The 27937-nt window shown below is 56.9% G+C and overlaps 2 protein-coding genes across 7 annotated transcripts; both read left to right on the top strand.

The window, feature by feature from the left end:
• Window positions 1-2220: 2220 nt before the first annotated feature.
• Window positions 2221-3909, top strand: ASB12 (ankyrin repeat and SOCS box containing 12). The gene is made up of 2 exons (XM_053990019.1): window positions 2221-3031; window positions 3730-3909. The coding sequence occupies exons 1-2, from the start codon at window positions 2221-2223 to the stop codon at window positions 3861-3863; spliced, it is 945 nt and encodes a 314-aa protein (XP_053845994.1). The 3' UTR covers window positions 3864-3909.
• A 2184-nt stretch (window positions 3910-6093) lies between these two features.
• AMER1 (APC membrane recruitment protein 1) lies at window positions 6094-27662 on the top strand. 6 transcript variants are annotated; one of them, XR_008439354.1, is made up of 6 exons: window positions 7841-10553; window positions 15421-15470; window positions 16562-16656; window positions 21174-21377; window positions 23838-23974; window positions 26028-27662. XR_008439354.1 is itself a non-coding variant. In XM_053990127.1 (4 exons), exons 1-3 carry the CDS (start codon window positions 7940-7942, stop codon window positions 16649-16651), a joined length of 2754 nt encoding a protein of 917 aa, XP_053846102.1. In that variant the 5' UTR covers window positions 7841-7939; the 3' UTR covers window positions 16652-16656; window positions 17600-17768. The 6 variants fall into 6 exon arrangements, 4 of the variants coding, with proteins under 4 accessions (XP_053846099.1, XP_053846102.1, XP_053846101.1 ...); XR_008439355.1 differs by having other exon boundaries at window positions 26012-27662; XM_053990127.1 differs by lacking the exons at window positions 21174-21377; window positions 23838-23974; window positions 26028-27662 and adding an exon at window positions 17600-17768.
• The last annotated feature ends 275 nt before the right edge of the window (window positions 27663-27937 follow it).

Genomic DNA, 27937 nt, shown 5'->3' with positions numbered 1-27937 from the left:
CTGTGGGGAAACAGTGGAGAAAAAGCTTTGTGTGTGCTCAGAGGGGTCAAGCAGCCTCCAGCACCTGTCCCAGCCTCCCCCCACCCCGCTGCCCTCTCTATATTTACCCAGGGGGAGCTTTCCAAGAATGGAAGTGGTAAGATAAAACCCCAGAGGGGCTAAAATTAGCCCTGGCGCCCCGGGCCGGTCCCAACGTGGCATTTCAGCTGTGAGCTGCACAGCCCCGGCCCCACACATCCCCGTCCACCCCAGCCCTGCCAGAGCCTCTCTGCTCTGCTCATTTGGGCTTAAACCACGGGAGGACTCCCCATGGAACCCCCCTGGCCTCAGGTGCTCTGAGCATCCCCCACAGCCAGGTAAGGAGGCACCTGGACCTGGTAGGATGAGGGAGGGGACTGGACCCAGAGGGACAAATGTATGCTCTGTGTGCTCTGACACAATCTCTTTTTGGGGTCTGCAGTGCTTGGATAGTTTCTGCCAGCTCAGGGGGTGACAAAACAGTGAGGGTGGGCAGGCCCTGGCACAGAGCAGCTGTGGCTGCCCCTGGATCCCTGGCAGTGCCCAAGGCCAGGTTGGACACTGGGGCTTGGAGCAGCCTGGGACAGTGGGCAGTGTCCCTGCCATGGCAGGGGTGGGATGAGATGAAATTTTAACTTCCTTTCCAAACCAAACCATTTTGTGATTCCATGAATCCTGTTTTGGGCTCTCCTGGTTAAGGAGCCTCCCTCAGCTCCCCACACAAGATCTCAGGAACCTCCCTTTGGAGGTGTTGTTTGTGTGTTCAGGCAATGTTACAGCTGCTCTTTTACTTTTCCACACCATTTCCCTTGGGAATCTAACTGTGAACACAACTGTCTTTTTGACTCAAACCTGCACTAACCCCCAGCCCATTCTCCATCAGGGTGGGGTGATCCCAAAACTCCAGAGCTCATCACCAGCGTGTCCAATAAAGAGCAGCAGCATTAGAATTTCTCACATTTCTGTATAAATTGGGCTAATGGGTGGCAGCCTGGCAGAGCTTTGCTGCCATCAGGCTTGTCCCAGTGCCCCCAGCTGTGCTGGTGGCCTTGCTGTGGTCCCCCTGAGCTGGTGGCCGTGTCCCCGTGGGTGATGTGGGACAGGTCCCCCTGGTTGCCCTGGCACTGACGGGCTCAGGTGCATAACGAGGCCAATTGCTCAGTTCTCCTTATCAGCTAATTAACTGTTTGCTGCAGCTCCTTCTTAATTGCCCCGTGCAGCTCGTTGGCTCCTCCCCGGACAGGTCAGCCCCGGCTCTGTCTGAGGAAACCCGAGCTGCCCCAGGGCTGCCGAGAGATTCCTCTGCCCATCTGAGCGTTTCCAGCTGCTCAGGTGCCAGCCGGGACATCCCATTCCTGTCCCCCGCTGTCCCTCGGCTCCTGAGGCCACATCCTGTGTCCAGAGCCCAGCCAAGCTGCCAGGGTTCAGTCCCACTCGGTGTGATCAGCTCAGCACTTCCACCCTTCCTCCCCCAGATCCCTCAGCAGAAACATCCCAGACCCTTCTGCAGCTGTGATCATTGGGCTCGGGCAGGCAGGAGGAGGAAAACGGTGGGATTCTAATGCTGCCATCATTTGGGAAGGGAGATGCTGGAAGATGTTTGATCCCTAATCTAACTGACTACTTCACATTCACCTCATCCCTCAGGACTGGGGACAGGACACACAGAATGGCTCCCACTGCCAGAGGGCAGGGATGGATGGGATACTGGGAATTAGGAATTGTTCCCTGGTAGGGTGGGCAGGCCCTGGCACAGGGTGCCCAGAGCAGCTGGGGCTGCCCCTGGATCCCTGGAGTGTCTAAGGACAGGTTGGACACTGGGGCTTGGAGCAGCCTGGGAATAGGGGAAGGTGTCCCTGCCATGGCAGGGGTGGCACTGGGTGGGCTCTGAGGTCCCTCCCAACCCAAACCAATCAATGATTTTATGGGATCCTGACCCATGTGCCCACTACAGCACTGAGCTCCATTGTTCCCTCAGCCTTTCACCCACGTGGATTTCCTCACGTGGTGCCAGGCCCATGAGCACATCAGCAGCATCCTCATCCAACATTTGTCCAGTTTTTGGAGAATCTTCCTGATGTTGAGTATAAACTTGCACTAAAATGCAGCTGCTGGTGTCAGGGACTGGTTCTAACCCGGGGGTCGTGCTGGTTCTGCCATCCTGTAGATCTTTGGCCTCATCCTTTACCATGAGAGCAGCACATGGAGCCCAGACCCGACAAAATGAGCCTGATGGACATCAACAAGATGTTCTCCCTGCTGCAGCCCAGGGATGACGAGGAGGACAGCGAGGAGAGCGAGGAGCTGAGCCGGGCAGTGTGCCAAGACGACCACGAAACGCTGGCCAGGCTCCTGTCCCAGGACAGGTACAAGAGGCTCATCAACCGCAGGAGCGGCTGGGGCGTGCCCAGCACCCCCCTGCGCCTGGCGGCCACCTGGGGCTGCGTGCAGAGCCTGCGGCTGCTGCTGGCCCACGGCGCCCAGGTGGACAGCCTGGACGTGAAGGCGCAGACGCCGCTCTTCGTGGCGGTCAGCAACGGGCACGGCGAGTGCGTGCGGCTGCTGCTGGAGGCCGGCGCCAGCCCCGCGGGCAGCGCCTACAACAACTGCTCGCCGCTGCTGCTGGCCGCCAGGGACGGCCACACGGCCATCCTGCGGCAGCTGCTGGAGCATGGCGCCGAGGCCAACGTCCGGGCGAGGCTGCCCGAGTGGGCGGCCAACTCGGCGGCCTGCTCCGGGCCGCTGTACCTGGCGGCGGCCTACGGGCACCTGGAGTGCTTCCGCCTGCTGCTGCTGCACGGCGCTGACCCCGACTACAACTGCACCGAGCAGGGCGTTCTGGCGCAGATCCGCGAGCCCAAGACCCTGCTGGAGACATGCCTGAGGCACGGCTGCCACAGCGACTTCATCCGCCTGCTCATCGACTTCGGGGCCAACGTGTACCTGCCCAGCGTGCCCGCCGACGGGGCGGCCCCGCGCAGCGAGGGGCTGGAGCTGCTGCTGCAGGCCAGAGGTGACCTGGCTGCGTGCCCGGGGCTGGAGCAGGCACAGCTTTGCTCTGATTCCCTCTTCCCAACAGCCACACCCGGGTTTTCCTTCGGCCTCGGTTTCCCTTGCAACATCACTTGGCTGTGCGGGCCTGTGGCTGCCCCTGATCCTTGGAAGTGTCCAAGGCCAGGTTGAACAGGGCTTGGAGCGACCTGGGATAGTGGAAGGTGTCCCTGCCTGTGGAATGAGATGAGCTTAAATTCCCTTCCCAACCTAAACCCTTCTGTGATTCCATGATTCCCACAGCCTGGGTTTCCCCTCACTTGTGGGGTTACCCCCTTTCACCCTTTTACCCCCCTTTACCTCCTCTTCACCCTTGCTCTCCTTTCTGCTGCTCAGCTTGGGCTTTCCTCTATTGCCCAAGTCTAAAATCCTGCACTTATTTCCATGCGGGGATGGGAGATTTCTTCTCCATTCCCAGCTCCCATGGGAGCTTGTGCCTGAGTCCTTAGCCCCAGCCCCAACAGAGAGGTTGAGTTTTCACAGGATCATGGAGTTTTCATAGGACCACAGAATGGTTTGGGTTGGAAGGGACCTAAAGATCATTGTGTTCCAATGCTGCCTGGTTTGCTCAATCCATGTCCCTTTCCTTCGGATAATGCTGGGTTGGAGGGCAGCAGGGTTGTGTGTCTTGAAGGTGACCATGTGATTTTCCTTCCACAGCTCATCCCAAATCACTGCTGTCCCAATCCCGACTGGCCATGAGGCGTCTCCTGAAGCAGCCCGGCCGCTCGGCCACCCTGGGAGAGCTGGAGATCCCCAGAGCCCTGGCCAAATACCTGCAGCACCAGCCGTGATCCCAGCCTGCCCCAGGGACACCCCGATTAAAACCTGCTCCACCCCCTGGAGTGAATCCCTGAAATCTGCGGAACCGCTGGGAATTTGTGGTCACAAGTTCACTTTTGCTGCTGAGGTTTCTCCAGAAAGTAGTGCCCACGTGGCAAAGTGGGAAGGGAAGAGAAGGGAAGGGGGAGAAAGAACAGGAGACCTCAGCTCCTGATTTGCAGCAAAGGATAGAGCACAGAGCAGGATCTGATTCCCCTGGGTTTGCCTCAGACCATCTCTATTGAGGGATTTTACACCTTTAGCTGATTTTGGTTGGAGAAGGGGCTGGGGAAGAGTGTGGAAGAATTCTTGGCTGTGAGGATGAGAATTGTTCCCTGGGAGGGTGGGCAGCCCTGGCACAGGGTGCCTAGAGCAGCTGTGGCTGCCCCTGGATCCCTGGCAGTGTCCAAGGCCAGGTTGGACACTGGGGCTGGAGCAGCCTGGGACAGTGGGCAGTGTCCCTGCCATGGCAGGGGTGGCACTGGGTGGGCTTTGAGGTCCCTCATGATTCCACAATTCCCAGAGAAGTTCCCAAGTGCCTCCTCCACTTGGGAGGGGCAGGACTGGGGCTGGCCCCTGCCGTGTGTGCCCACCCCAGTGGGGGCAGAGCCCAGCACTCCCAGCCGGCAGCACAGGAGGGGCTGGGAGATGTATCCAGAGTCCCAGCATCCCCGCTCCTCTCCCTGCCCCAACTCTGACCCTAAACATCGACTCCTCACCCCAAAAGTGCTTCCTGTTGTGGCCGAGGGTGTTCTGTGATTGGGCAGGGCTGGGGTTTGGATTAAAATGTTCTATTCTTGGTACGAAACTGTTGGGGCCTGCCTGGTGAAATATCCCATATCGGGCAGTCCTGCCAGGATGGCTGGGCAGGGACGAGGGAATGGCTGCACACGGGGAATTCCAGGCTGGAACGGGGCATCCCAGCACCACCTTTATGTCCCTCCCTGGACACCGGGATTGCCCTCAGCAGTTGGGCTGGAGGTGCCTTCCTGGCTCTTCCCACAGCCAGGAGCAGATGGATCAATGCCCTTGGCATTGATTCCTTGGCAGCTCAGTGCCCACCCATCAGTGGTGTTCTGGAGCACTTTTGGGACGCAGCAGAAGGTGTCCCATGGTTCATCCCTTCCTGCCCTGTGCCATCCCAAATGGAAGTGCTCCCAGGGCTCAGAGCTCCAAGGGTCGCTCTGGGCTGAACACAGGCACCTCCCTGCAGGATTTATGGGCTTGTGTCAGGGGTTGTGGGATCTATTAATTAGCATCTATTAATGAGGCTGTGAGGCCTCTCCCAAGGGGAGCATTAGGGGTTGGAAGCAACCTGGACAAGGCTCCATAGGGAATGATGGCACTGGTGCCACTTCTGTCCCCACCTAGGTGCCTTCAGGAGCACACCAGGAGATGGGGGCTGGGAGAGGCTGTCCCGCGGGGACATTGCCACGCCCTGCTGTGGTTCCCACTCGTGGCATCCTTGCTGTCATCCTCACGTGGAGATTTGAGGGGCTTTCGGGATCTGGGGGTCCCAAAAATGGGGAGGGGTCTTCCCTGCCGGGCTGCTCAGTGGCTGTGGGGGTGTGGGTGTGAGCAGCTGTGCAGCGGTGGGTGGCTGGGAGCGGCGTGGCGCGGGTGACACGCCCGTGGGTGACACAGCACACGCAGGGAGGTGTCCCACGGCAAACACACCGTGTCACCGCCCCGCCGGTGTCACACACTGTCACACCCCTGGCCCCCGCAGTGCCACAGACCAGGACAGGACAGGACATCCCCCCGTGTCCGTGACCACGCGTGGCCCGTGGATGTCGCTCCAAGGCCACGCCCCGTGCGAGACCACGCCCCATACAGAGGAGTGACCGCGCCCCCTGTCAATCATACCGCTAACATGGCCACGCCCCCAGGACGAGGCCATGCCCTGACGCCACGCCCACTCCGCGCCGGGCCACCGGGGTGGACACCGCGGGACGGCCATGGGGGGACACCGTGGGGACCGCGCCCAGCGAGCGGCCACCCCCCTCAGCGTGACCCCGCCCCGTTACATTGGGCCCAATGTGGAGACCGCGCCCTCCCTCACGCAGAGGCCCCGTCCCTCCCCCGCCGCGCCCTGTCAATCACCTCGCCCCGCCCACCAGGCCCCGCCCCGCCCGCCCCCCGCCAGGAGGCCCCGCCCCGCCCGTCACGCGGCACCGCCCCTGCCGCCCGCGCCGGGCGGACCCGCGGCCCCGCGCCCCTCGCGCGGCCTGAGGGCTGGGCCGGGGCCGGGGGCCCGGGGGTGCCGCGGTGCCGCCGCCCCGCCGGTAAGTGCTGGGCACCGGGCCGGGCCCGGGGCCGCCGCTCCCCGCGCCGCCCCGCTGCGTCCCCGCGGCCGGGCCCGACCCCCCCCCCCCGCCCCCCCCCCCCCACCCCTCGCATTTTTCCGGATCCTCCCGAAAGTTTGGGAGCGCGGCGGGGGGAGCGGGGAGGGCCAGCCTGGGTGAGCGGCTCCGTGCGGGGCTGGGCGGGCCGGAGGTCCCTGAGGGTCCCCTCTGCGGGTGAAACGCCGCATTTCATTGTTACAGTGCTGCTTTTTGTTGCTTTTAAACCTTATTTTCCATGTTCTGTTGGTCGTGGCTCTATGCCCTCGGTGCCCTTTATTTCCCTTTATTTCATTTTTATTTATTTCATTTTTTATCCTACTCCAGCCTCCCCTCCGCAGCAGTGCCGCGGTGCTGACGTGGAGCTGGAGAGGAATGATTCCCAAAAGGAATTTTTGTAACGCTGGCTCTGTCTCATGCCCTTCCCCGGCTGTTTTCCAGCAGCCCCAGTCCAGGTGCGGGTTTGGGGCCATTTGCCCCCCATTTTCCAGCAGCCCCGCACATGTCCAGGTGCGGGTGTTTCTCCCAGGCCCCTCTCTCCAGAGGCTTTGGAGGCTCCTGGGACTCGTGGTGGGCTCTGGAAAAGCCCAGTTTGCCACTGGGGAGGCGGCTGTGCCAGCCGGCTATGCCCCAGCTGCTGCTTCACCAGTGGGACAGGTGAACGTGAGGAGTTATCAGCAATCCCAGAATTCCAGAATCATGGAATGGGTTGGGTTGGGAGGGACCTTAAAGCTCATCCAGTCCCAGCCGTTCTGAGGGCAGCGATGCCAGATTAATATAGAGGTAAAGCAATCCAGACCTGAGGAATAAAAATAAACCTGGCATTGCAGGTTTGCTGTGGGGCTGCAGGAGCAGAGAGCATTGTTTGGATGTATTTTTAATTTGGGATCTCTGGCTAAACACCTCCGCAAGGTTTCCTTGGCCTTCTGTCAGTCAGAGCTCAGCCTGGGGCATTACAGCTTGGGAGCACATTAGGATTTTATTGCATTTAATTTCTCTACCCTCACCTCTGCAAAAGAAACATGATTATAATTGTTTTATTTCTGCTGTTCCTGACAGCAATCCAGGGTCAAATTTCAAGCCTACCTCTCTGCTTCTGGGATAATCTGATCAGGGGGTTCACAGTGGGTGTTTTTAAGGCGATTCTCTCTGGCTGGACAGATTATTTTAAAAACAACTGAAATCTTCTACTGAAAAAAGCCAGGATAGTAACCAAAGTGGTTTTTCCCTGGACACGTGCGTGGGGGGGCTGTGTCCTGGTTTGGCCTCCCTCAGGATGCTCTTTGGAGCCTGGCATGAGGCCTGGGAGAGCTGGGAGGAGGTTTGGGAGGTGGTAGCTCTCACTTTAAGGTAGCCAAACCTGATCACCCTGGAGATGAAAAATCTGGGAAGCTTTAGGGCTTGGAGCGAGGAGGTGCAGGGGTCAGACCTGCCCGTCCCCAGGGATTCTAGCCAAAGGAGATGTGTGGTTTTCCTGCTCTGGCGAACCGCTACATTTAAGCGACATTGGAAGTGGAGGGAGAGCTTGGAGGCTCCTCCAGCTGGTGAGGGAAACTCCGGTGCCTTCAGCTCTGCCCCTTCCGCTGCCGTGTCCTCACCTGTGCCCTCTCCTTGTGCCTCAGGTCGGCAGTGATGTGTCCATCCCTGCGCCCGGAGCGCCACACTCCCAAAGCCGCTTCCACCTAGATCCAAGCCCGACCGCTGCCATGGAAACGGGTAGCCCGGAGGAGCCGGACGGAGGGGACCAGAGGCGGCAGGAGGGCGGGGACGCCCCTCCCGACAGCGTCAACGGCTCCGTGGTGGTAGCGGAGCCGCAGCAGCCGCCCCCCGGCAAGCTGAGGAAAACGGCCTTCAAGCTGTTCGGGGGCAAGCGCAGCATCTGCACCCTTCCCAGCTTCTTCGGCGGTCGCGGCAAGAAGGGGCTCAGCAAGTGCAAGACCCACGACGGGCTGAGCAGCGCTGCCTGTGACAAGGGTGGTGGGACACGGCCGGACAGCCCCTCGGAGGGCAGCAGGGATGGGCAGCCTGGCCCCCTGCCCGGCTCCCGCAGCGCCCAGCTGGCCATGGACACTGGCGCCAGGGGGGATTTGGGCCAGCAGGACGGCTCTCCCCCTGGGAGTATCGAGGGCTGTGACAAAAAGCCCTCTTTCCCCAGACCCAAAAAAGGGCTGAAAGGGTTTTTTAACAGCATCCGGCGCCACCGGAAGAGCAAGGCTGCTGAGAGTGAAAAGGCAGAGCTCCCTGAGTGGAACGGGGACACGGAGGAGGCTGGCAATGCTCCTGGAATGGGAGTGGAGATCCAAGGGGCCGTGGAGGGCAGGGGAGCAGGGCCGGTCCCTGAGACCATGGCTGGCCCAGGGGACGCAGGGGGTGACTCCAGCTGTGGTGAGGCCACTGAGCCCATGGGCCCCACAGCTGATGGAGGCACCTCGGAGGGTGACACAATGGCTGTGCCAGGGAATGGGGATGTTCCAGATACAAAATCAGAGGCTGAGGCTGCTGCCTGCGCTGAGTTTGACCGTGAGAGTTTGCTGCTGGCCTTCCACCCTGACTTCATGGACAGTGAGCCTCCCTGCCTGCACTCCGGGGACCTGCTGAGCCTCATGCTAGGGGACGTCACCTCCCTGAAGAGCTTCGACTCCCTGACTGGGTGCGGGGACGACATCGCCGAGCCCGATATCGCCGAGAGCAGCATCTCAGTGGAGCGCAGCCGTGACGTCGCCAAACGCAGCTCCTGCCTCGTCACCTACCAGGGCGGCGGTGAGGAGATGGCCATCCCTGAGGAGGCTGAGGAGTACCTGCACCAGGTGTGGGACAGCGGCGTGCCAGGGGACAGGAGCTACGGGGCCCAGGTGTCCAGCAGCAGCCTGGAGACACACGCCTCTCATGAGGCCGATGCCCACCCATACATGGGGGATGCCATGGATGGTGTTGAACTCCTGACGCCCCAGAGTGACCAGCAGGAGTCTGCCCCAAACAGTGACGAGGGGTATTATGACTCCACCACGCCAGGGCCGGAGGATGAGGCTGGAGAGGAGCTCAAGAAGGACCGACTGCCCCGGGACAGCTACAGTGGCGATGCACTTTATGAGTTTGACACCCTGATGAGCCCCTCTCATGGGGAGGAATCCCTGTTCGAGGGCAAAGTCCCACGCCAGGGCATCTTCAGCTACTTCATGGACTTCTGCCTCCCTGCAGAGAAGAGCCTGATCCAGCAGATGATGGATCAGAAAAGAGGGCTGATGGAAACTGAAGAAGAGGGGCTTGCAGCCATTCAGAAAGAGCTGCTGTACTGGGAGCTGCAGAGGGAGCCGGTCCTGAAACGCCTGGATGTCTCCAGCAAGAAGTGTCCTCGGGAAAAGCAGTGCATTGAATGTAAAACCAGAGCAGCCAGCTCCATTGGCAAGAGTCAGAGTGGCCTTGGGAGTGAGCAGGTGGCCTCGCACACCCCAAGCCGGGCTGTCAATGGCGGGGTTGCAGTGGCTAGGGCTGAAAATCCAGAGTGGAGGGATTTTCCAGGGACTCTGTGTCTGGAAAACGGTTACAACAGCCAAAAAGCCCCCGGAAGTTGCCTTATTCAGCTCACAAAGAACAACCCGGGGTTTGATGCAGACCTGGACTGTGGGATGTTCGGGGACTCCATTCACAGCAGTGGGGCCCCAGCCAAGGCAGGGATGTTCCCTGGGTTCAGGCTGCCGGAGCAGGAGCACGGCGGCGGAGCAGAGCCCACCCCTGGTGAGCCCCAGGTGGGCAGCGAGCCCGAGCATGCCGTGAGCTTCTCTCAGGCTCTGGTGGAGTTCGCCAGCAGCGGGACCCTCTTCTCCAGCCTCTCTGAGAGCCTGGGGAGCTCGGCCTCCAGCTCCTCCTTCACCCAGAACCTCCCTGCCCTCCCTACCATGGTCACCTTCGATGTGGTGGACGTGGAGCAGGACGGGGAAGGGGAGTGTGAGCAGCACCCGGAGCTGACCGTGGGCGAGGACATCGCCGAGGCCTTTGATGATGGCTATGGACAGAAAGAGTCGTTGGCTGAATGTGACGAGAGAATGTCCCTGGGCTTCTTCCCGGGCTCCTTCCAGAGCTGCAACTGGGGGGTGGCCAGCCTGCCCCGCCACCTGCGCCTGCACGGGCTGAGCCCCTCCATGCCTGCGCCGCTCTCTGTGGACCGGAGGAGCCGCTCTCTGGACACGGAGAGCCTGGAGTTTGAGCTGGCCGAGCCACAGGGGACCCGCAGCGGCCCCCAGCCCTGCCGGCTCTGGGCCAGGCATGAAACTGGCAGGAAGGATTCTGCTGGAGCCAGGAGGAGCAGGAGCAAGGAGGAGGGTGAGCTGGTGGCTCCCGAAGGTGGCTTGAGCTGGCCGGGCCTGCGGCACCTCCAGCACGGCACCGACACGGCTCCTGGCGGGATGGAGCTCTGGGACTTCGCTCCGGCTGGCGCTGTGGAGAGCGTCTGGGAGCCATCGGAGCCACCAGACACCGTGTCCCCTTTCCTTCCTCTCTCCCAGGGTAGCATCGGGGAGGCTCTGGAGAGGCGGCCCCAAGAGGCAGAGCTGAGCAGGCACCCGCTCCGGCCCTCCAACCTCCCCCTGCAGCCCGAGGCGAGGTGGGCCCGGGAGAAAGCCGGGTCCTTCCGGTTCCACGGGGATGTCCCCAAGCTGTCCCGCTTGTTACCCCTGGGAGAAGCAGAGCTGCCCCCGAGCTTTGGCTTTGCCTGCTCCCTGGAGCACTGTGCCAGGGGCAAACCTGTGGGCATCGCCCAGGGTGTGCCGCAGCATCCCGGAAACAGCAGTGGGGACACCGAGAGCCCAGAGTGCTGCACCGAGCCCCTCAAGGGCAGGGCCACCCTGGGGCACAGCAGCTGCCGTGGCACCCTGTGCAATGTCACTGATGCTGAGTAGCTGCAGGAATGTCACCATATCACCCAGCTGAGGGGCTGTAGCAATGTCACCGAGGCTGAGTATCTGCAAGAATGTCACTGTCACCAAGCAAAAATGCTGCAGGAATGTCACCATGTCACCATGCTGAGGCTGCTCTGGGCAGGGGTGAAAGGGGAGCAAAGGGAGGGAGAAAACCAGGAACAGTTTGGGGAAGATTTGAGTTTGAGCTGGGCTGATGCTCCTCTCCTGCAGCCATCCGTGGCCTTGCCCCTGTGGATGCTCTGGAGGCAGCTTGGAGCTGCCTCCAGGATTCCTTCATCACCACTGAGGCACTTTCTGGTTTTCCAGCCCTCTCCAACACCAAGTGCAGCAGCAGCCCCTGGCAGAAGCTGGGGATGGACCCGTTGCTGGTGTGGCAGACTGGGGTTTGTGCAGGGCTGGGGGAACAGGCCTTGGGCAGACTTCTGAGGGAAATGGGGCTGTTTTCCTCTTCTGGGTGAAAGGTTTTGGTTCAGACTCACTTTGAATGTCTTCAGCCCGGGCTCAGTGTGGGGAGCTGGGGGGAAGGATGCCGCTTGTTCCAGAGCAAGGATGGGGCAGCTGGAAAGGGGAACTTTGCAGCAACGTTTATATTTATTGGATTTGTCCTCGCCCCAAAGGGAAGTAGGAGCTTTTGTGTGTGTGCAGATAATGTTCTCCAGGTCTAGTTTCAGTTTGCTCAGAAAGATGTGCTGTCCATGGTGTCCCTTTGAAGAACAAAGTGTTGGTCCCTTCTTTGTTGTGGTCTGTCTTCATGGTGCAGAATTCCTGGTGGAAACCTTTCCCATGCTTTGTCCTGGGCTCCTGGCCTCTCCAGGGCCATGGGGACAGGGATGAGGCCTTTGAAATAAGCTAAATTTGCATCATGCCTGTAGCTGTGAAGTGGCAGATGATGTTACTTTCTCAAAAGGAAGCTTTGTGGCTTTTTAATTTTATTATTTTACGGTTGTTTTCTTTGCATAAACCCACAGGAGGAAAGTTTTGTGTTCCCCAAGGAACACAAAATTTGGGATGGACTGCAGCTACATTGGGCTTCACTCCTCCTGTCTGGAGGGAACAAAAAACGTGGAAGCTGCTGGAGGTTTGGGATTTTTTGCCTCTTTGGAGGAAGGTGGAGGAGGAGCACAGGCTGAGGGGACAGACTCTGTCCTGTGAGCTCCTGTGACATCTGTTCCAGACTCCTGGTCCCCTCTGTGATCCCAAACCCCCTCAGCTCTGATCCAAACCCTCAGTCCATGACACAAAGCTGCTTCCCTGTCCTGTCCAAAATCTGTGTTCTGATTTAATTCCATTACCAGAGATTTTTGTTTCCCCCCACCTCATTGCCCTTCCTCTATTTTTCTTTGCAGCAGAGTTTGTAGCATTCAAAAAAAAAAAAAAAAATCCCAAAGTGGAAATACTGGAGTTTTGCCACATTTGTGGAGTGAGGGATGGCTCTGCTTGGGCCAGACTCGATTTTCCTGATGAGTCCTGCCCTGCTGGGTCACTCTCCTGCTGCTCTCCTGCTCCACATTGGTGTGGCTCCATCAGCTGCTCCCTGCCATCCCTGGATTTCCAGGCACAAGGAGCTGGTTTGGGTTTGATGTTTTTTTTCCCCCCACCAAGCAAAATGAGGTCTTGATATTCCTTTTGAGAAAAGATTCCTCTGCCCTGTCCTTGGATGTCTCGAAGGAGCAGGGAAAGGCAGGGCCAGGCTTGGTTCAGCCTCAGTGTGTGATGTGATTTTCCTGCCGAGGCAGAGCAGATCTATCTGTGCATCCACGGGCTCAAACCTGAATTTTTCCATATTTTCCTGCCAGCCCTGCTGCAGGGAGTTCCACAGGAACCTGCTGTGCCATGGTTCTTTTCCCTCATCCCTCTGGGACACTAGAGAGGATTTCCTGGGACACACCTGGCTCTTGGTGCCACTGTCACACCCGGAGAATGTGGTGAGCCAGGGGAAGGTGCCCTCACTGGGAGGTTGTCTCCCCTCATTAGCACAGCTGCTAATTAACATTGGATATCCCTCCCTGGAGCAAGGACAGGGCCAGCTCTGTGCCCATCTCACCCCACTCCCAGCACACAAACCACGGGCACACCCTGCTGGGGACACCAGTGGGACATTGTCACCCCCTCATGCCCCTGGCTGGGTTTATTCCCTGTTGTATTTTCTTTCAGCGTCTCACCAAAGGCATCTCGGGAGTTCCAGGCTCTGGAGCTTTGTTCAGCCAAAGTCCTGCTGAGGGCTGGGAATGTCTCGGTGCTAAATGAATGTTTCAAGGTGTCCATAGGATCCTGGGGTTGGGTGTAGGTACGAGGTGGGGAGGTTCAGTGGGAGCAATACAGCCAAGGCTTGGTAATCTGACTTTATACCAAAGGTTTCTCCTGTTAATTCGATGGGAATTCAATGAGGCAAATATCTCTGGAATTCAAATGAGTTTTCCTAACGCAGTTTAGTCACTAATTTGCTGGATTATTGGCAGATTCTGCCCCATTAACCCAAAGAAATTGGAATTTCTAGTGCAGTAATTCAGCCTGTAAATGATCACTGCAGAAGGGATTGGATTTCACTGCCTCTTCCCAAAAAACCCCACTCGGGATCCATGGGAACAAACCTGGGCTGGAGCTGGGTCAGTCCAACACTGCCTTACCTGAGGAGCTCCCATTTGGGAGTGGTCACTGAGGCTTCTTATGCAAAAGGGCTTCCCAACCAGAAACCAGCTGGAAAAGTCAGGAACAGCAGAATGTACTGCCAGGATATTTAGGAAAAACTTGAGGAATTTGCCTGTTCCTTGCAGGGAAGTGAGGGACTGGGGCTGTGAAGCTGTGATGGAACCACTGCCATTGGGGTCAGCCTGCCAAGAGGTTCTGTGTTCCATTCTGGGGACTTGGGGGTTTTCTTTCATTTTTTTTTGTTTTTATACACATAAGAAAATGGTCGATTTTCTCTATTTTTGTATAATTTTGCATTTTATAATCATGGGGAAATTTTACAGACTGTTCTTTTACTTGTGTGTCTTGTCTTTCCAAGCGGTGTGGTTTGCTTTTCCCGTGGATAAAAGGCCATTCCTGCTGCTGCCATGCCTGGATCCCACCCTGCTCCCTGGGAATGTGCTGGGGCCTCTGCCCAGCCCCTCACAAACACACTTTGCACACACTTGAGATGTCCTTAACCCTCCTCTGTCCCTTGTTTGCTTTTCAGTGTTGTTTTTAATCTGAATTTGTGGATTTTGGTGATTTCTCCCTCCAACTGTTGTAAAAAGCCCACGGGATTCAGCTGAGGCTTTTCCTGCTGTCTGCTGATGTTATTTTATCTAAAACTGGGGCTTTTCTTCAGTCCCTGTGCAGGAGATGCTGTTGGCTGGTGCATGGAAATGCTCTTGGACAGGTTTCCTCTCCCCTTGGTGCTCTCTGGCTGGGCTGGGAGCTAGGATTTTGCCCTGGTGCCTGAGGATTGCTCCTTAAATAAATCTGGGATTAGCAGGGCTCCCCACCTTCTCCTCCCTCCTCCAGGGAGCTCCAGCCCTGTGCTCTGCTTCACTGAAATATCTCCCTGGAATGACACTGCCTTGAACTTTGGGATCAGAGGAGAGGAGAGCTGCTGGAATGCTAAAATCCAGTCCAAAGCAGATTTCCCCCCCGCTTTTTTCCCTCAGCAGAGGTGGCAATTGTCACTGATTTGGCTCTGCAGAGATTTTTTTTTTTTTGTCTTCTAATTAATAACTTGTCACCTAATGGTGCTTTCAAAAGTTTTTCTGGATTGGGTTTGCCCCATTCCCCACAGGAATGGACAGGAAGGTTTCATTGAACATTCCTGGGGCACTCAGACCCACCTTTCACATTCCCTCTGCTCTGGAATTCTGAGCTCCCTCCTCTCCAGCTGGGGCCTCCTGCTCTTCTCACCCACATTGAGTCACCCCAAAGCTCCATTTGGGTAAAGTGAGAAATTCAAATCCCAAAAAGCCTCTCAGTTGTAAGGAAATAATGACTTAGCCCTTGTCCTTGGCTGCCCCATCCCGCTGCCAGGCTGGCAGCTCCTCCCAGGTGACCAACCTGGCTGAATTTGGGGTTTTTTTTTGTTTCCTTCCTGGTCTCATTGCTACTAGTCCTTTCAAGTTTTTAATGTATTGGTTGTGTTTTAAAAATGAATGTTCCTTTCACTGAATTCTAATGAATAAACTGCAGATTTTTAGAGAACATTGGATGTCACTGGTGGTTTGGTGTTTTTGTGCTTATTTTATCCTTGATTTAATGTTTTTCTTTCCCTTCCTCTTTGTCTGTTGGTTATTTGCCAGTAAGGTGGAATTTTCCATGGGAGAAGGCAACAGAGACCCTTTGGAACAGGGTAAGGCTCCTCAAATCCTTATTAAATGAACCGTGGAAATTATCCATCCTTTAAGGCTCCAAGGCAGGTTTTCCCTCTTCTCTGGGCTCCAGCAGTGACAGGGAGCAGAGATTCCCTGGCTCTGAGGTGACCCCATCTGGCTGGGACATCCCTGGGATGGCAGAGAAGGGCTGGCAGGGATGGTTTTATCTTGGATCCTGCTGAATGTGTTCTTCAAGTGCCTCCCAGGATTTCCAAACGCATTGGGAAACTCAGGAGAAGAATCTTGCCCTCCCCAGGCAGAAATTGAATTTGTGAGAAGCTGTAATTATCTGGAGAGCCTGATGAGCTGCACCCTTACTGAGCCCTGGGGAGGCTCTGTCCTTCCCCTCTCCATCCACTGGAGATCCCCGGCCACCCATCAGGCTGGAGGGGCGGGCAAAGCTCTGCCCTGAGGACTGCGAGCCTCTCCCCCTGCCCCTCGTGCAGTCCCAAACCTCCTTCCACTTTTCCAAACGCTCTCTGGAAATGCTGAGCTTCCACCAGAGCTCCCTCTCGGCTCCCTGGCCCTTCCCCTGTGTTGCACCATGGAGATTTTTCCCAGCCTGGATCCATCCCTGGTTCATTTTAGAATCAAACAGGCTCTGCCCTGGCCACAGGTTCTGCTCCTGGGCCAGCAGATGTGGCTGAGCAGCTGCTGGAAAAGCCTCCCTGTGCCTTCAGATACTTTTCAGGCACCTGAGGAGCTTTTCCAACATCCCAGTGCAAATCTCCTCCCCCTGTGACCCCACAGAGAAGGCTCAGGGCTGCCCCAACCCAGCTCTCCCCTGGAGCAGCGGTTGCTTCTTAGTATTTTTTAATATTTATTGATTAATATGTAATAAATATATAAAATATATAATTACATATATTTATTTTTATATATGTATGCTTTTAAATAGATATGCTTTAAAATATTTTAATGTTTATACATAATATGTATATAAAATTATAGATAACTACATATATTCATATTTATTTATATATATATATGCTTTTAAATATTTAAATATATATGCTTTTAAGTATTTTTTAATGTTTATTTCACGATATTGTTTTCTGCTGCATTTCAGCTGGGAATAACCCCCCTCATCCCACAGGAAAAGCCTCCAGCAGCTCCCAAAGCTCTGGTGCAGAGGGTGTGGCTGCTCCTTTGGGGTTAAATAAGGTTGGTATGGCCCAGGAGCAGCTTTAACTGTGACACTCGTGTTTGTCACAGCTCTGGTGGCTTTTACCCCAAACTGGAGCTGGGGGAGGGGGCTTGGGGCAGCTCCATCCCTGCTCTGTCCCCAAGAACCCTTCCACGGGAGCCTCCCCAGCGTGGGGACAGCGAGGGACAAAGGCAGCAGCTGGGGCCACCTCTGACAGAGAACACAGAAGGACCAGCATGGGGCAGAGGCCACCAGCCCAGTGCTCCTGTGGGGATGGGGCTCCTGAAAACCCCTGACTGAATTCAGGGAGGGAGAAAGCTGCCCAGGCAGGGCAAGGGCAGAAGGCAGGAGCTGATGGATGAGCTCTGCTGATTTTCCTTCATTTTAAACGTGGGAAGAGTCTGGAAGGCAATCAGCTGGGAAAATGACATGTGGGGCTAGGTCAGCCAAGGCTGGAAAACTCTGCCTGAGGAGCCAAAAAAAAAAAAAAAAAACTGTGGAAAGGCTGGGCAGGGGTGAGTGTGCTGTGCCTGGGGGTTCCTGGGTCATGAGCTCAAAATTCAGGCTTCAAACTTGCCCTCTGGAGCTGTGATCCCATCCAGCCTCCCTACAGCCTGCTGGGCCCTTACCCCAGGCACCCTCTCTGCATCCCAAATGCTTCCTGGCTTAAAGAACATTCCCCAAAGCCCCGGGGTTGCCTTTCCACATCCCACTTTGAGGTCTGAGCCTGCAGAAGCTGCAAGGGCATTTTCTCCGAGGTGCTGGCAAAGCTGGGATTCCCTGGCAGGGGCTGGGGTTATCCAGGGGATCCTGCCTCATGCCTGGGGGTGTTTAATGCCCTGTTTTCCATGGTGCCAGAGGAATATCCCCCTTGGCTGAACCCCCAACTCTGACAGGGATGGATGCAGGGGATACAGGAGATGGATTTCACCTCCTTCCCCCACCTCCTTCCCACTGCAGCACGTGGCAGTGGAGCGTTGATGATGACGAGGACAGAGGGATCAGTTCTTGGGATGGCCCATCCCACTGGGAACGCTTCAAACCCTCAGCTCTAATTGCCTCCTTGTAAACACAAATTGACTCGTTTGCTGCAAACAAATTCCTGCAGACAAAACCTCCGTGGAAGTTGCTTGTCATCACAGGAATGTATCTCGCACTTTGAAGTGTTTATTTTTTTTTTTCCTCCTTTTTTCTCCAAAGTGATTTGAAAAGCACCGACACAAAAACTTTGCTCTGTGGGGGAACATGAGAGGTTTGTGGCACTGCCAGGGTCCTCAGGCTCCTGTGCCCAGAGACTGCAGGGAACAGCTCTGCCATGGCCTGGTGACCTTTGTGTCACCTGTCACCCCTGGGGCAACTGGTTTAGTTCCTTCCCTATTTCCATGGATCTAGTGGAGCTTGTTCATCCCATCCCATCCCATCCCATCCCATCCCATCCCATCCCATCCCATCCCATCCCATCCCATCCCATCCCACCCCCACCTGATTTTGTGGGGTCAGCTCCCAGCTGGTGGCTCCCACCAGGTCAGCACAGCCAGGGACAGCCCTGGGACACCTGTCTGGGATACCTGTCCTGGGGACACAGCAATGCCCCCACCTCACCATTTTTGGGGGTTCCTGGGGGTTCCCCAGCTCAGCCCAAGGTCCAACCCCCCAGGGCAGGCACCAGCCCGGGTGCCACATCCCCACAGTCGCTCCATGCTGGAGGATTATTTCTAATCCCTCCATTTTTAGAACAATGCTGAAATCTGTTTAATGCTGGAGGGATTTGGGAAAGAAAAAGACAAACAACAAAGAAAGAAGAGACATTTTCTTTCTGATGCAGGAGCTGTCAGTGAAGGGTTTTTTTTGGTTTTTTTTTATTTTGATTTTTTTTGGAGGGTGTCTCTTTGTTGAGTCGTATTTGTCTGTCAGAAGGGAGGAGGGAAGGAGGAATTGAGCCGTAAGGAAAAGCTCTGAGGGGTTGTCCTGGCTGTTCTGGGCATGGAAAATTTCACAGCAGCAGTAGCTGCAGGACCAGGTCATCCTGCTCCCCAAAATCTGGAGCTGGCCAGGCTTTCCCCAGGTAGGGGGATCCCGGGTGGGGCAGACACTGAGCTCAGAGCAGTCCACGCATGGAAAGGATCAGGAGAGGACCTGGGAGAGCTCAGCTTTTGGGAATATCCTTTGGCAACACCGAGGGGAGGGGCTGCAGGGATTGGGGACCGTCCCCTGCCGACCCTGAAGGGCCTTGGTAACCAAGTGCCAGCTCTGGGCAGGGATTGCAGCCGTCTGCGGGAAATTTGGGGCAGTTTTGGGCTGACCTCTAAGGGACAGCTCCGATATTGCAGCTCATGGAATCCCAGAATCTCAGAAGGGCTTGCATTAGAAAAACCTTAAAGCCCATCCAAGGGCAGGGACCCCTTCCCCTATCCCAGGCTGCTCCAAACCCCAGTGTCCAACCCGGCCTTGGGCACTGCCAGGGATCCAGGGGCAGCCCCAGCTGCTCTGGGCACCCTGGGCCAGGGCTTGCCCACCCTCCCAGGGAACAACTCCTTCCCAATATGCCATCTAAATCTCTCCTCTTTTAGTTAAAACTGTTCCCCTTTGTTCTATTATTATGTCCAGTGCTAACCTGGGTCTCCTCAAAGTTCCCCTGAGGCAGCCTGGGTCCCTGGAGCACTTTTTGGGGACATGACAGGGGAAACATGGAGATGAACCAGAGCTTCACATTCCCTCAGTGCCCTGAGCCTTCAGCATCAACAGCTCCGAGTCACAACCCAGTGTGAGGGGTCTGTGACACCCTGGGGACAGACTGGGAGGACAGGAGCTGCCAGGGAGCAGGGATGGATGGGATATTGGGATACTGGGAATTAGGAATTGTTCCCTGGCAGGGTGGGCAGGCCCTGGCACAGGGTGCTCAGAGCAGCTGGGGCTGCCCCTGGATCCCTGGCAGTGCCCAAGGCCAGGCTGGACACTGGGGCTTGGAGCAGCCTGGGACAGTGGAAGGTGTCCCTGCCATGGCAGGGGTGGCACTGGATGGGCTTTAAGGTCCCTTCCAACCCAAATCAGTCATTCTGTGACCCTGGAGGGGTTTGGTGGCTTTGGTGCCACCTGAATTGGCACCTGGCTGTGAGGGGACTGCAGGTGCTGGGAGCTGTGGGGGTTTGTGGGGTCTCACACCATGAGGGGACCCTGGGTGCCAAATCTTTGTGACTCCACAGGGACTGGGACCCAGGCAGGCACAGCCAGCACTGCAGCGTGCCCAGGCTCCAGTGGCACCCCTGAGCCATAGTGCCATGCCCCAGGGATGGGCACTTTGGGTCACTGCCTTTGGGAGGAGAGCTGCAAAGCTGTGCTGTGTTACAGCCCCTCACACCCACACTGCTGCCCCCGTCCCACAGCACAGCTGCTCTATTCTCTTGGAATAGAATGAATGGTTTCATTTTGTTGTCTTTTTCTCTCCTCTGGAGTCTGCTGAAGGTTGGGTTCTGATGCAGAGCCGGTGGCAGCTCCCGCTGGGATGGGGGAATATTATCCCACCCCAAACCCCATCGTGGGCACCACAGGCCCCACTGAACCCCACTCCCTTCCTCCCAGTCCCACCAGTCTGGAACTGGGAGTGTGTGGAAACAGCCCAACGTCCAGGCAGGAAAGTTTGGATTCCCTGGCTGCCTCGGGACATCCCAGAGTGGAAGCAGGACAGGAGCTGCCATCTACCAGGCACCAGCTTCTCGTGTGTTTCCTCCCTTTCCGTGCTGCCAGTAAAAGAGAAAATCCTGTTTTCCAAAGGAGGGCGGGCTGGGACACGGAGTGCCTGAGGCAGGGCGGGCTCGGCACGGATGGGAGGGAACTCCGAGGGACTGGAAAATCAGAACGAGGATTTGATATCTGAGCACTGCCCGCGGTGAATGAGGGATTGTTCCAAGCAGAAACTTCCCAAAACGCCCCACCCCAATAACTGAGGGGCTGAGTTCCTCAAGAAACTGCTGGAGGAGGCCATGGAGCCCCTCTGGAGCTGGGCTGGGAGAGCTGGGGGTGCTCACCTGGAGAGGAGAAGGCTCCAGGGAGAGCTCAGAGCCCCTGCCAGGGCCTGAGGGGCTCCAGGAGAGCTGGAGAGGGATTTGGGGTTTTAAGCACTGGTTCCAGAGCAGGAAGCAGTGATGGAAATCCCCCTTGGGCTCTGCAGGGCTGGGAAAGTCGCTGGTGTGAAGGTCAGGATTGTCTGGATGGGACCTGGAGCCTCCATGGGAGCCCTGGGAGTGATTTCTAGGAAGCATCTCCGAGATGAAGGAATGCCAAAGGCAAAGGAGACTCAAATTTGATTAAAAAGTGATCAAGGCTGAGTGAAAAACAGGAGTAGAGGAAAGAATTCCTACAGGATAAACAGAAGGAGTTCCCTGCAGGGTCAGCTTGGGGAAAGGTCTTGAGCCCCTGTGAGGGCTGCTGAGAGCCACAAAGACCCCAACAGTGGCCAGGCTCTCCCTGAGCCCCAGCTTCCATCAATCCATCCTTTTTTTGCTCATGGCATCTCTCTCTTCCTCCTTCCCCACAGGATGCCTTTGGAGCCAGCAGCACGGCCAGCCCTGAGCAGCCTCACCTGGACCACATCGACAGAGCCAGGAGCACATTTCAGCCCAGCCCGACTCTCCCTGGGCTCCAGAGCCCCTGGATGATTGATTCCCAGCCCGGTGTGAAGCTGCCTCATCCTCACTGGTGTACCCTGCTTGGCCTGGGCCACCTTCCTTGTCCTGCTCAGGTACTGTGGGGCCAGTGCTGGGGGTGTCACCTCTGCTGCCCTCCAATGTCCCTTGGTGTCACCCCTGCTGCCCTCCAGTGTCCCCAAAAGCCCCTGAGGGCTGTCCTAGGGCCAGGCCAGGCTGGAGCAGGGATGTCACAAGGGCAGAAGGGTGCCCAGGGATACCCCAACCCTTCCCAAAGGCCCCTGAGCCTGGCTCCCTCCTCTTCTCCCCCCTTTGGGCAAGCACAGGAAGCATTCCTGGGCACTACCTGGCATGTCCCAAAGGTGGGCAGTGATTTTCCACCTCCCTTTCCCTGCTCCCTCTGCTCCCTGTGGGATTTCTCCTTCAGTCACTTCTCACAAGTTTGGCTCCGCTCTGATTTTTTGTTTTTCCCTTGGGAATACCCCACCCACCACAGAGGGGCTTTGGAACCTGCTCCTTCTGGAGCTGTGCTGGGAGCCTCTCCAGCCCCTCTGGGAGCTGGGCCTGCCTCCCTGCTGGGACAGATCCTGCTGGGACCAACCCCACTGGGGCCAACCCCATCTGGGTGTCCATGCTGAGGGCTCGGTGCTGGGAAGAATGGTGTTTCCTCCCACAAACCCAGGTGAGACTGGGCACAACTCGTGTGGCAGCTCCCACACGTGTTTCCAGCACCTCTGAGAACCTTCCTCCTCCTCCTCCTCCTCCTGCTCCGGTCACTGCCGTGGGACAGTGACGTGTGAGGCTGTTCTAGCTTTGATCTGGAGGTTTGTTCTGTTTGATCTGAGCTGTTTGATCTGATTCCTCCCCCCACACTCTGCTGCAGATTTCCCCGTGCTTTTGTGCAACCCAGGGAAGTTATTCCGTGTGCACATGAACAGCCTGCCAAGGATGTGCTGTTATCTCCCATCTCCTTTTTGGATAAACTCTTTGTTTATGATAATAAGGTGCCTCTTGGTGTGAAACCAGGGGGAAAAAGTAAAATCTGGAAGTGAGCCAGTCCCAGGGAGGGAGGAGTGCTACTTTCTGTTGTTGTGTCTTCCAAAACAGCCCCAAGAGCCAGTCTAGAACAGAAAACTCCCTGGCGTGTGCCTGTAGATTTTCATCAAGGTGACACTCGGAGCTGGGAAGTGCCAATGTTTGAGTGCCTGGAGCAAAGCTGGGTTTTGCTGCTCCTATTCCACATCCCAAATGTGTCTCCTGCCCTCGTGGGGTGCTGGTTTTGCTGGGTATCTCCCTGCTCAGATGCCTTGGGGAGGATGGCACAGCTCGGCTTCTCTGGGCTGCCACCTGCCCCAGCTCCAAGGCCCCTCTGAGGATGGGGTTGTTGCACTTTGCTGAGCTCCAGGTGAGAAAATCCCCCACTTTTGACCCAAAGCAGCATCAGCTCAGGTGTTTCTGAAGGCTGGAGCAAACTGCAGCTCTGCAGGGCCCTTCCCTGACTGGAGCAAGGATGGATTTGGGATCAGGGCATGGTGCCCTGCCTGTTTTACTGGCACACCTCACCCCTATGCAGTGCCCATTTCCCTCTTCTTGAACCCCTGGATACCTTGGGAATATTTTTTGCTTTCACACAGCATCCTCAGCTCCTTGTTCTGGGAATTTTGAGGCTCCTGAGACACCTGTGCCCTGGGGGAAGGGGAGGCAATGAGATCTGGGACGTTGGTTCATCCAGGGGGAGGTTCATTTCCATTCCTCTGCTTTTCCATTAAACAAAAACTGCCCTCCCATTTTCTGGCATCTGGGTCTAGGGGGACACGGAGCTCTGTGGAGCAGGAGAGCTGCAGTGGCCACAGAACAGAGGCTGTGACCAGGAATTTTCGGGACTGGGTTGATTTATGGACATGACACCACAGCAAGGAATTGTGAAGTCAAGGTTGCCAAGGGTGTTGTTTGTGCCTCGGGGTGTGTCAGCCACCACAGCTCCACCCTGGAGGGGCTGGATCTCCCCCCCTGGCTGGGGTGAGAGGGACCTGGGGGAATGGGGATGGTTCCTGTGAGGAACCACTGAGGGAGCTGAGGGTGTTTATCCTGGAGAAAAGGAGACTCAGGGGTGACCTCAGCACTCTCCATAGCTCCTGAAAGGTGGCTGTGCTCAGGTGGGGTTGGGCTCTTTCTCCAGGCAGCACTGACAGAACCAGAGGACACAGCCTCAAGCTGCACCATGGGAAATACAGGTTGGATATCAGGAAAAGGTTTTTACAGAAAGTTCTGGAATGGCTGCCCAGGGAGGTGGTGGAGTCCCCATCCCTGGGTGTGTTTAACAAAGCCTGGATGTAGCACTGGGTGCCAGGGTTCAGTTGGGGTGTTGGGGCTGGGTTGGACTCCATGATCTTGAAGGTCTCTTCCAACCCAGTGGTTATGGGGATGGGATGGGATAACCATCCTGTTGGATGAGGGAGCTCCTGCAGCCACCCCAGATGCTCCTGGGGCAGCTTAGCAGCTCCCTTCCTCCACAAGTCTTTCCTGGGGATTGTGGCTCCATCTCCCTATTCCAGGAGGAGCTGCCAGGACTCCAGGAAACCCTTCCAAGGTCTGGCTGGGAGTGGTCGTGCTGCCACTGTGGTGTTTGAGAGTTTGCTCAGGGGAGAGCCAGGGCTGGAAGCTGCGGGGCAGGAACCTCCCCAAACACGAGGTACAGGATTTGCAGAGGGTATTTGGCAGCTGAGGGTGCTTTCCAAGGTGGGTGGGAGACTCCCCATTGCTCTAAAGGCTTTTATTTGAAATTAGGTGTTTTCTGCATTGTGGGTTTTACCTCCAGAAGCACCTCCAGGGCAGCAGTAGGTGAAACTCCATGGTTTCAGAGTAGGCTGGATAAATAAAATTATTTCTTTCATGCTGCAGTATTTTTCAGGGTACTGGGACGCTCCGTTCTTCCCTCTTTTCCCTGCTGGAGCTGCACCACTGCAGAGCCCACGGATGTTATGGATCCTTGGGGGATGTTTCTGGGGCATCCAGAGATGAAAGGGCTCTTTGCCAGCATTCCACTGTGTTTGCCACCTGTCTGCAGCTTCCCCGGAGCTGGCCGTGCCCTTGTCCCGAGCCCCCGGTGTGCCCGGGACAGTCCAGGAGCTGTCCCGGGGTGTCCCGGTGGCTCTGCCCGGATCCCGGCGCTGCTCCAGAGGCAGAGCGTGAGTCAGGCTGCAGAAATCTGCCCGGGGCTGCTCCCGGCTCCTGCCTTTGGAGACCGTGCCCATCTGCAGCGAGCACGCTGCGACTGGTTCGGGCAGAGCCGCTCAACTGGGGGAATGGTTTGGCACCCCCGGCACAGGGAGTGGGGCTGGGGAGAACCCTGGGGGCTCCTGCTCGGGCTGCCCCCACTGTTTCCAGCTCTAATCCCAGCCCGGCTAACGGGGGTGGTCCCACAAACGCCATCCCCTGTCCTGGAGGCTTTGGGATGAGCTGTGGCAGGAGTGTGTCCCTGGAGAAACGTGTCCTCACAGGGAGGGCAGCAAAGGATGGACACCGAGGTGGGGAAATGGGGCTTTGGGTCCCCTTGTGTCACTGAAGGGTGACTTTGGCTGCCCCCTCTGTGCTCCTTCTGCCCAGCTCCCAGCACCATTTGCTTTGCCAAGACAGGAGAGCACAGCTTCCTGCTCCCCAGAGAGAAACGAGTGAGATTGCAGGAAATTGATGTTGAAAATGCCATTCCCAGAATCCCGGGCTGGGGAAGCAGGGAAAACATCGGTGCTGCCCTGATCTTCCCTCGATGCTGTTCTCCTGAGACATGTTTGCAAGGCACCTGCAGAGATGTGGTTTAGAGAGTGGATCCCACCAGGAGCAGCCCCTCCTGGGCACGGAGGGGTGTCAGGGCAGGCACTGGGCTCCTGGAGCCCCAGCCATGGCTCTCATCCACCCTGTGCTATTAATAACTCCCTGTGAGGCTGCCAGGCCGGAGGAAACGGAGGAAATGAAGTTAATACATGGAAATGTTTCCTTGTTTTCCCACTTGCTGCTCGGAGCCGGCCTGTTGCTCCCTGTCACTGCTGTCCAGCCCGGGTTGTGCCTAGGCTCAGGGGCTGGGTGGTGCTTCTGAGAGAACCCAATTGGAGAAGTGTTGAGGAATGCAGATTCTGGGGATACAGGAGGGAGAAGGAGTGTTAGGTGTGTCAGAGCTGCTTAGAAACAGGGAGAGGGCTGTTCCTTGGGGTGAAGGGGGGAAAAGATGCCTTTCCTGGGGGATTTGGGGCCAGTCCCGTGCGGGATGTGGAGCCTGGAGAAGGAGGCCGGGGCGATGCTCCGTGACTCAGCCCTGCTGCCCTTCCCACGCTGGCAAGTCCCTTCCTGCAGCACCGGCACAAGCTGGGCCCTGCTCTGCCCAGGCCAAACCCCCTCAGCCCCCTTCCCACCTCCCGGGTTATTCCTGCCCTTCTGCAGGTGCATGCTGTCCCAGGGATGGTGTCCCGGGGGATGCCACTGTCACGGGGATGGTGTCCCAAGGGGATGCTGCTGTCCCCGGGGGATGCTGCAGTCCCGGGGGGATGTTGCTGTAGCCCCGGCTCTGACCTCGAGGCTTCACCTCGGCAAGGAGCAGCTTCTCCCGCAGATCCCAAAGCCTGTGGCAGGGCAGAGCATGGCTCGGCCTCTCCTCGGCGTGGGGTGGATTTGGGGGATGTGCTAACTCCTACCGCTGTTTGTTGTTTGCTCCTCTGTTGGTTGGTTTCTCTCTAAGACAAGATCCTCCTCAGTGCGTTCCTGGGTGGAGCAAAGCCGAAGGATGGAGCTGGAGCCAAGGACATGCTCTGGGATGGAAGGAGACCCCTGCGGTGGGTGCATCACACGAAGAAACCTCCACAGATGGAGCAGCACATCAGTCCTGCAAAGCCAGGCAAGAGAAACGGGGACACCAAGAAACACATCCTGCAAATTCTCTGCTGAGTTATGGAAAACCAGCCAGGAACTGCAGCAGGAAGGATCTCCTGGAGGCAGAGCAGCTCCAGGGATGTGCCCCACGCTCAGCTCTCACTTTGGGGGGCTCACCCTTTCCTCCAGGTTTCCCTCCCTGAGTTGACTTCCTGCCGTGGTTTGCCACTGCCGGGCTCTGGCCGTGTGGGTGATGCTGAGGCAGCTCCTGTTGGTCCAGGAATGTACTCCCAGGCTCCTTCCCCTCCCTAAAAATTACCCCTGCAGAGAAGGGATAAGCAAAGCCCAGGGCAAGGACAGGAGTCACGCGTGGATTAACACGGGGGGGTGCAGGGGGCAGGAGCACAATGAGCCCTCATTACAGCACCCATTAATGAGCAGCTTTGGTAATAAGCTGAGCTTTTCTCTGCCCCATCCTGCAGCCACTAAAACGTTAGAAGGAGGAAGAACCAGTCTCTATCTCCTGCTGTGGGTAGGCCTGCCTTGCCTTATCTTATCTTAGGGAAACCAAGCCCTGGGTGATGGGTGCCAATGCCGGGGTGAGGGCACCCATTCCCTGCCCGGGCCGGGGGCTGGAGCCAAAGGGCTGAGCTTTATTTAAAACGAGGACTAAATCTGCTGCTGGGCCCTGGAATGTGTGTGCAGCCCACTGTCCCTCACCTGGCATCACACCGGTGGTGCCTAAAGCTGTCCCCATCCGTGCCCTGAGCTCGTCAGGGCCACCACACCTGGCCCATGGGCCACTTGATGAATTAATTGGAGGCTCTGAAGGTGGCTGTTGGGCTAAGGCACACTGTGTCTGCCTCCTTTGAGCCCACACACCAGGAGCACCTGAATTTAAGCCTCCCCTGCCCAGTTAGAGGTGTTTGTCCATCCTGAGAGCCAGGAGGAACACTAGAAACACAGCGAGGTGGGAAACTGCCTGGTTTTAGGAGGCCATGCTTGGGTTTGACTCCCAGGTGGGGTGGGGGTTGTTTCTCTCTCCTGTGGTGTGGTGGGGGCTGGAGGAAGTTCCTGGGATTCCCTACCTGGATCAGGGCATGCTACCAGCTGCTAGTCAGGCAAAGCTCAGCCTGTGCCCAGCTGGGAGGTCAGATTTGATGCCCAGCTCTGGTGGGAGGGTGCTGGGCCCTGCCTCAGCTCAAACGGTTTGAACTGAATGTAATAGAAAATGAAAGGAGACAGGAAACCGCTGGGACCTAATAAAGGTGAAAGGTTAGGAATATATTGGGAGTATGGAAGTGCTGAGCCCTTCTGGGCAGGGAAAGGAGCCTGCAGCACCTGGTCTGAATTAAAAATGAGGATTAAGGAGTCTGTGAGCTTGTGTTGTCATGGATTCCAGGGCACCCATCACTGCGAGAGTGGCAGGGACTGCAGGTGATGGGATGGGGTGACACTGTGGGTCCCTGCCCTGGGTACCTACCAGGAGAAGCTTATCAAGACCCATTTTTATCAGCCTGGGTGTTTTGTGAGCCACTCCTGACCCAACCCAGCCATGAATCTGAACCCCTGCAGAAGCCTGAGGTCTCCTGGCCAAGGCAGCTGCGGTTGAGTAGGGCTGAGCTCCTCACAGGCACCCCAACAGGGAGTGGTGGGGATGTCTTAATCACATTTAATCACATTTTCTGACTCCTCCATCACTACAGAAATGTTGTTTGGGTTTCCAAGAGGATGCTAATTCCTTATCACTTTTGTTTTGTGTTTTTTGCACTTCAGAGATATTTCAGGAGCCGCG

Source organism: Vidua macroura, chromosome 14 (genome assembly GCF_024509145.1).
Source record: "Vidua macroura isolate BioBank_ID:100142 chromosome 14, ASM2450914v1, whole genome shotgun sequence".
NCBI classification, from domain to species: domain Eukaryota; kingdom Metazoa; phylum Chordata; class Aves; order Passeriformes; family Viduidae; genus Vidua; species Vidua macroura.
This window is presented reverse-complemented; position numbering and strand designations above follow the sequence as displayed.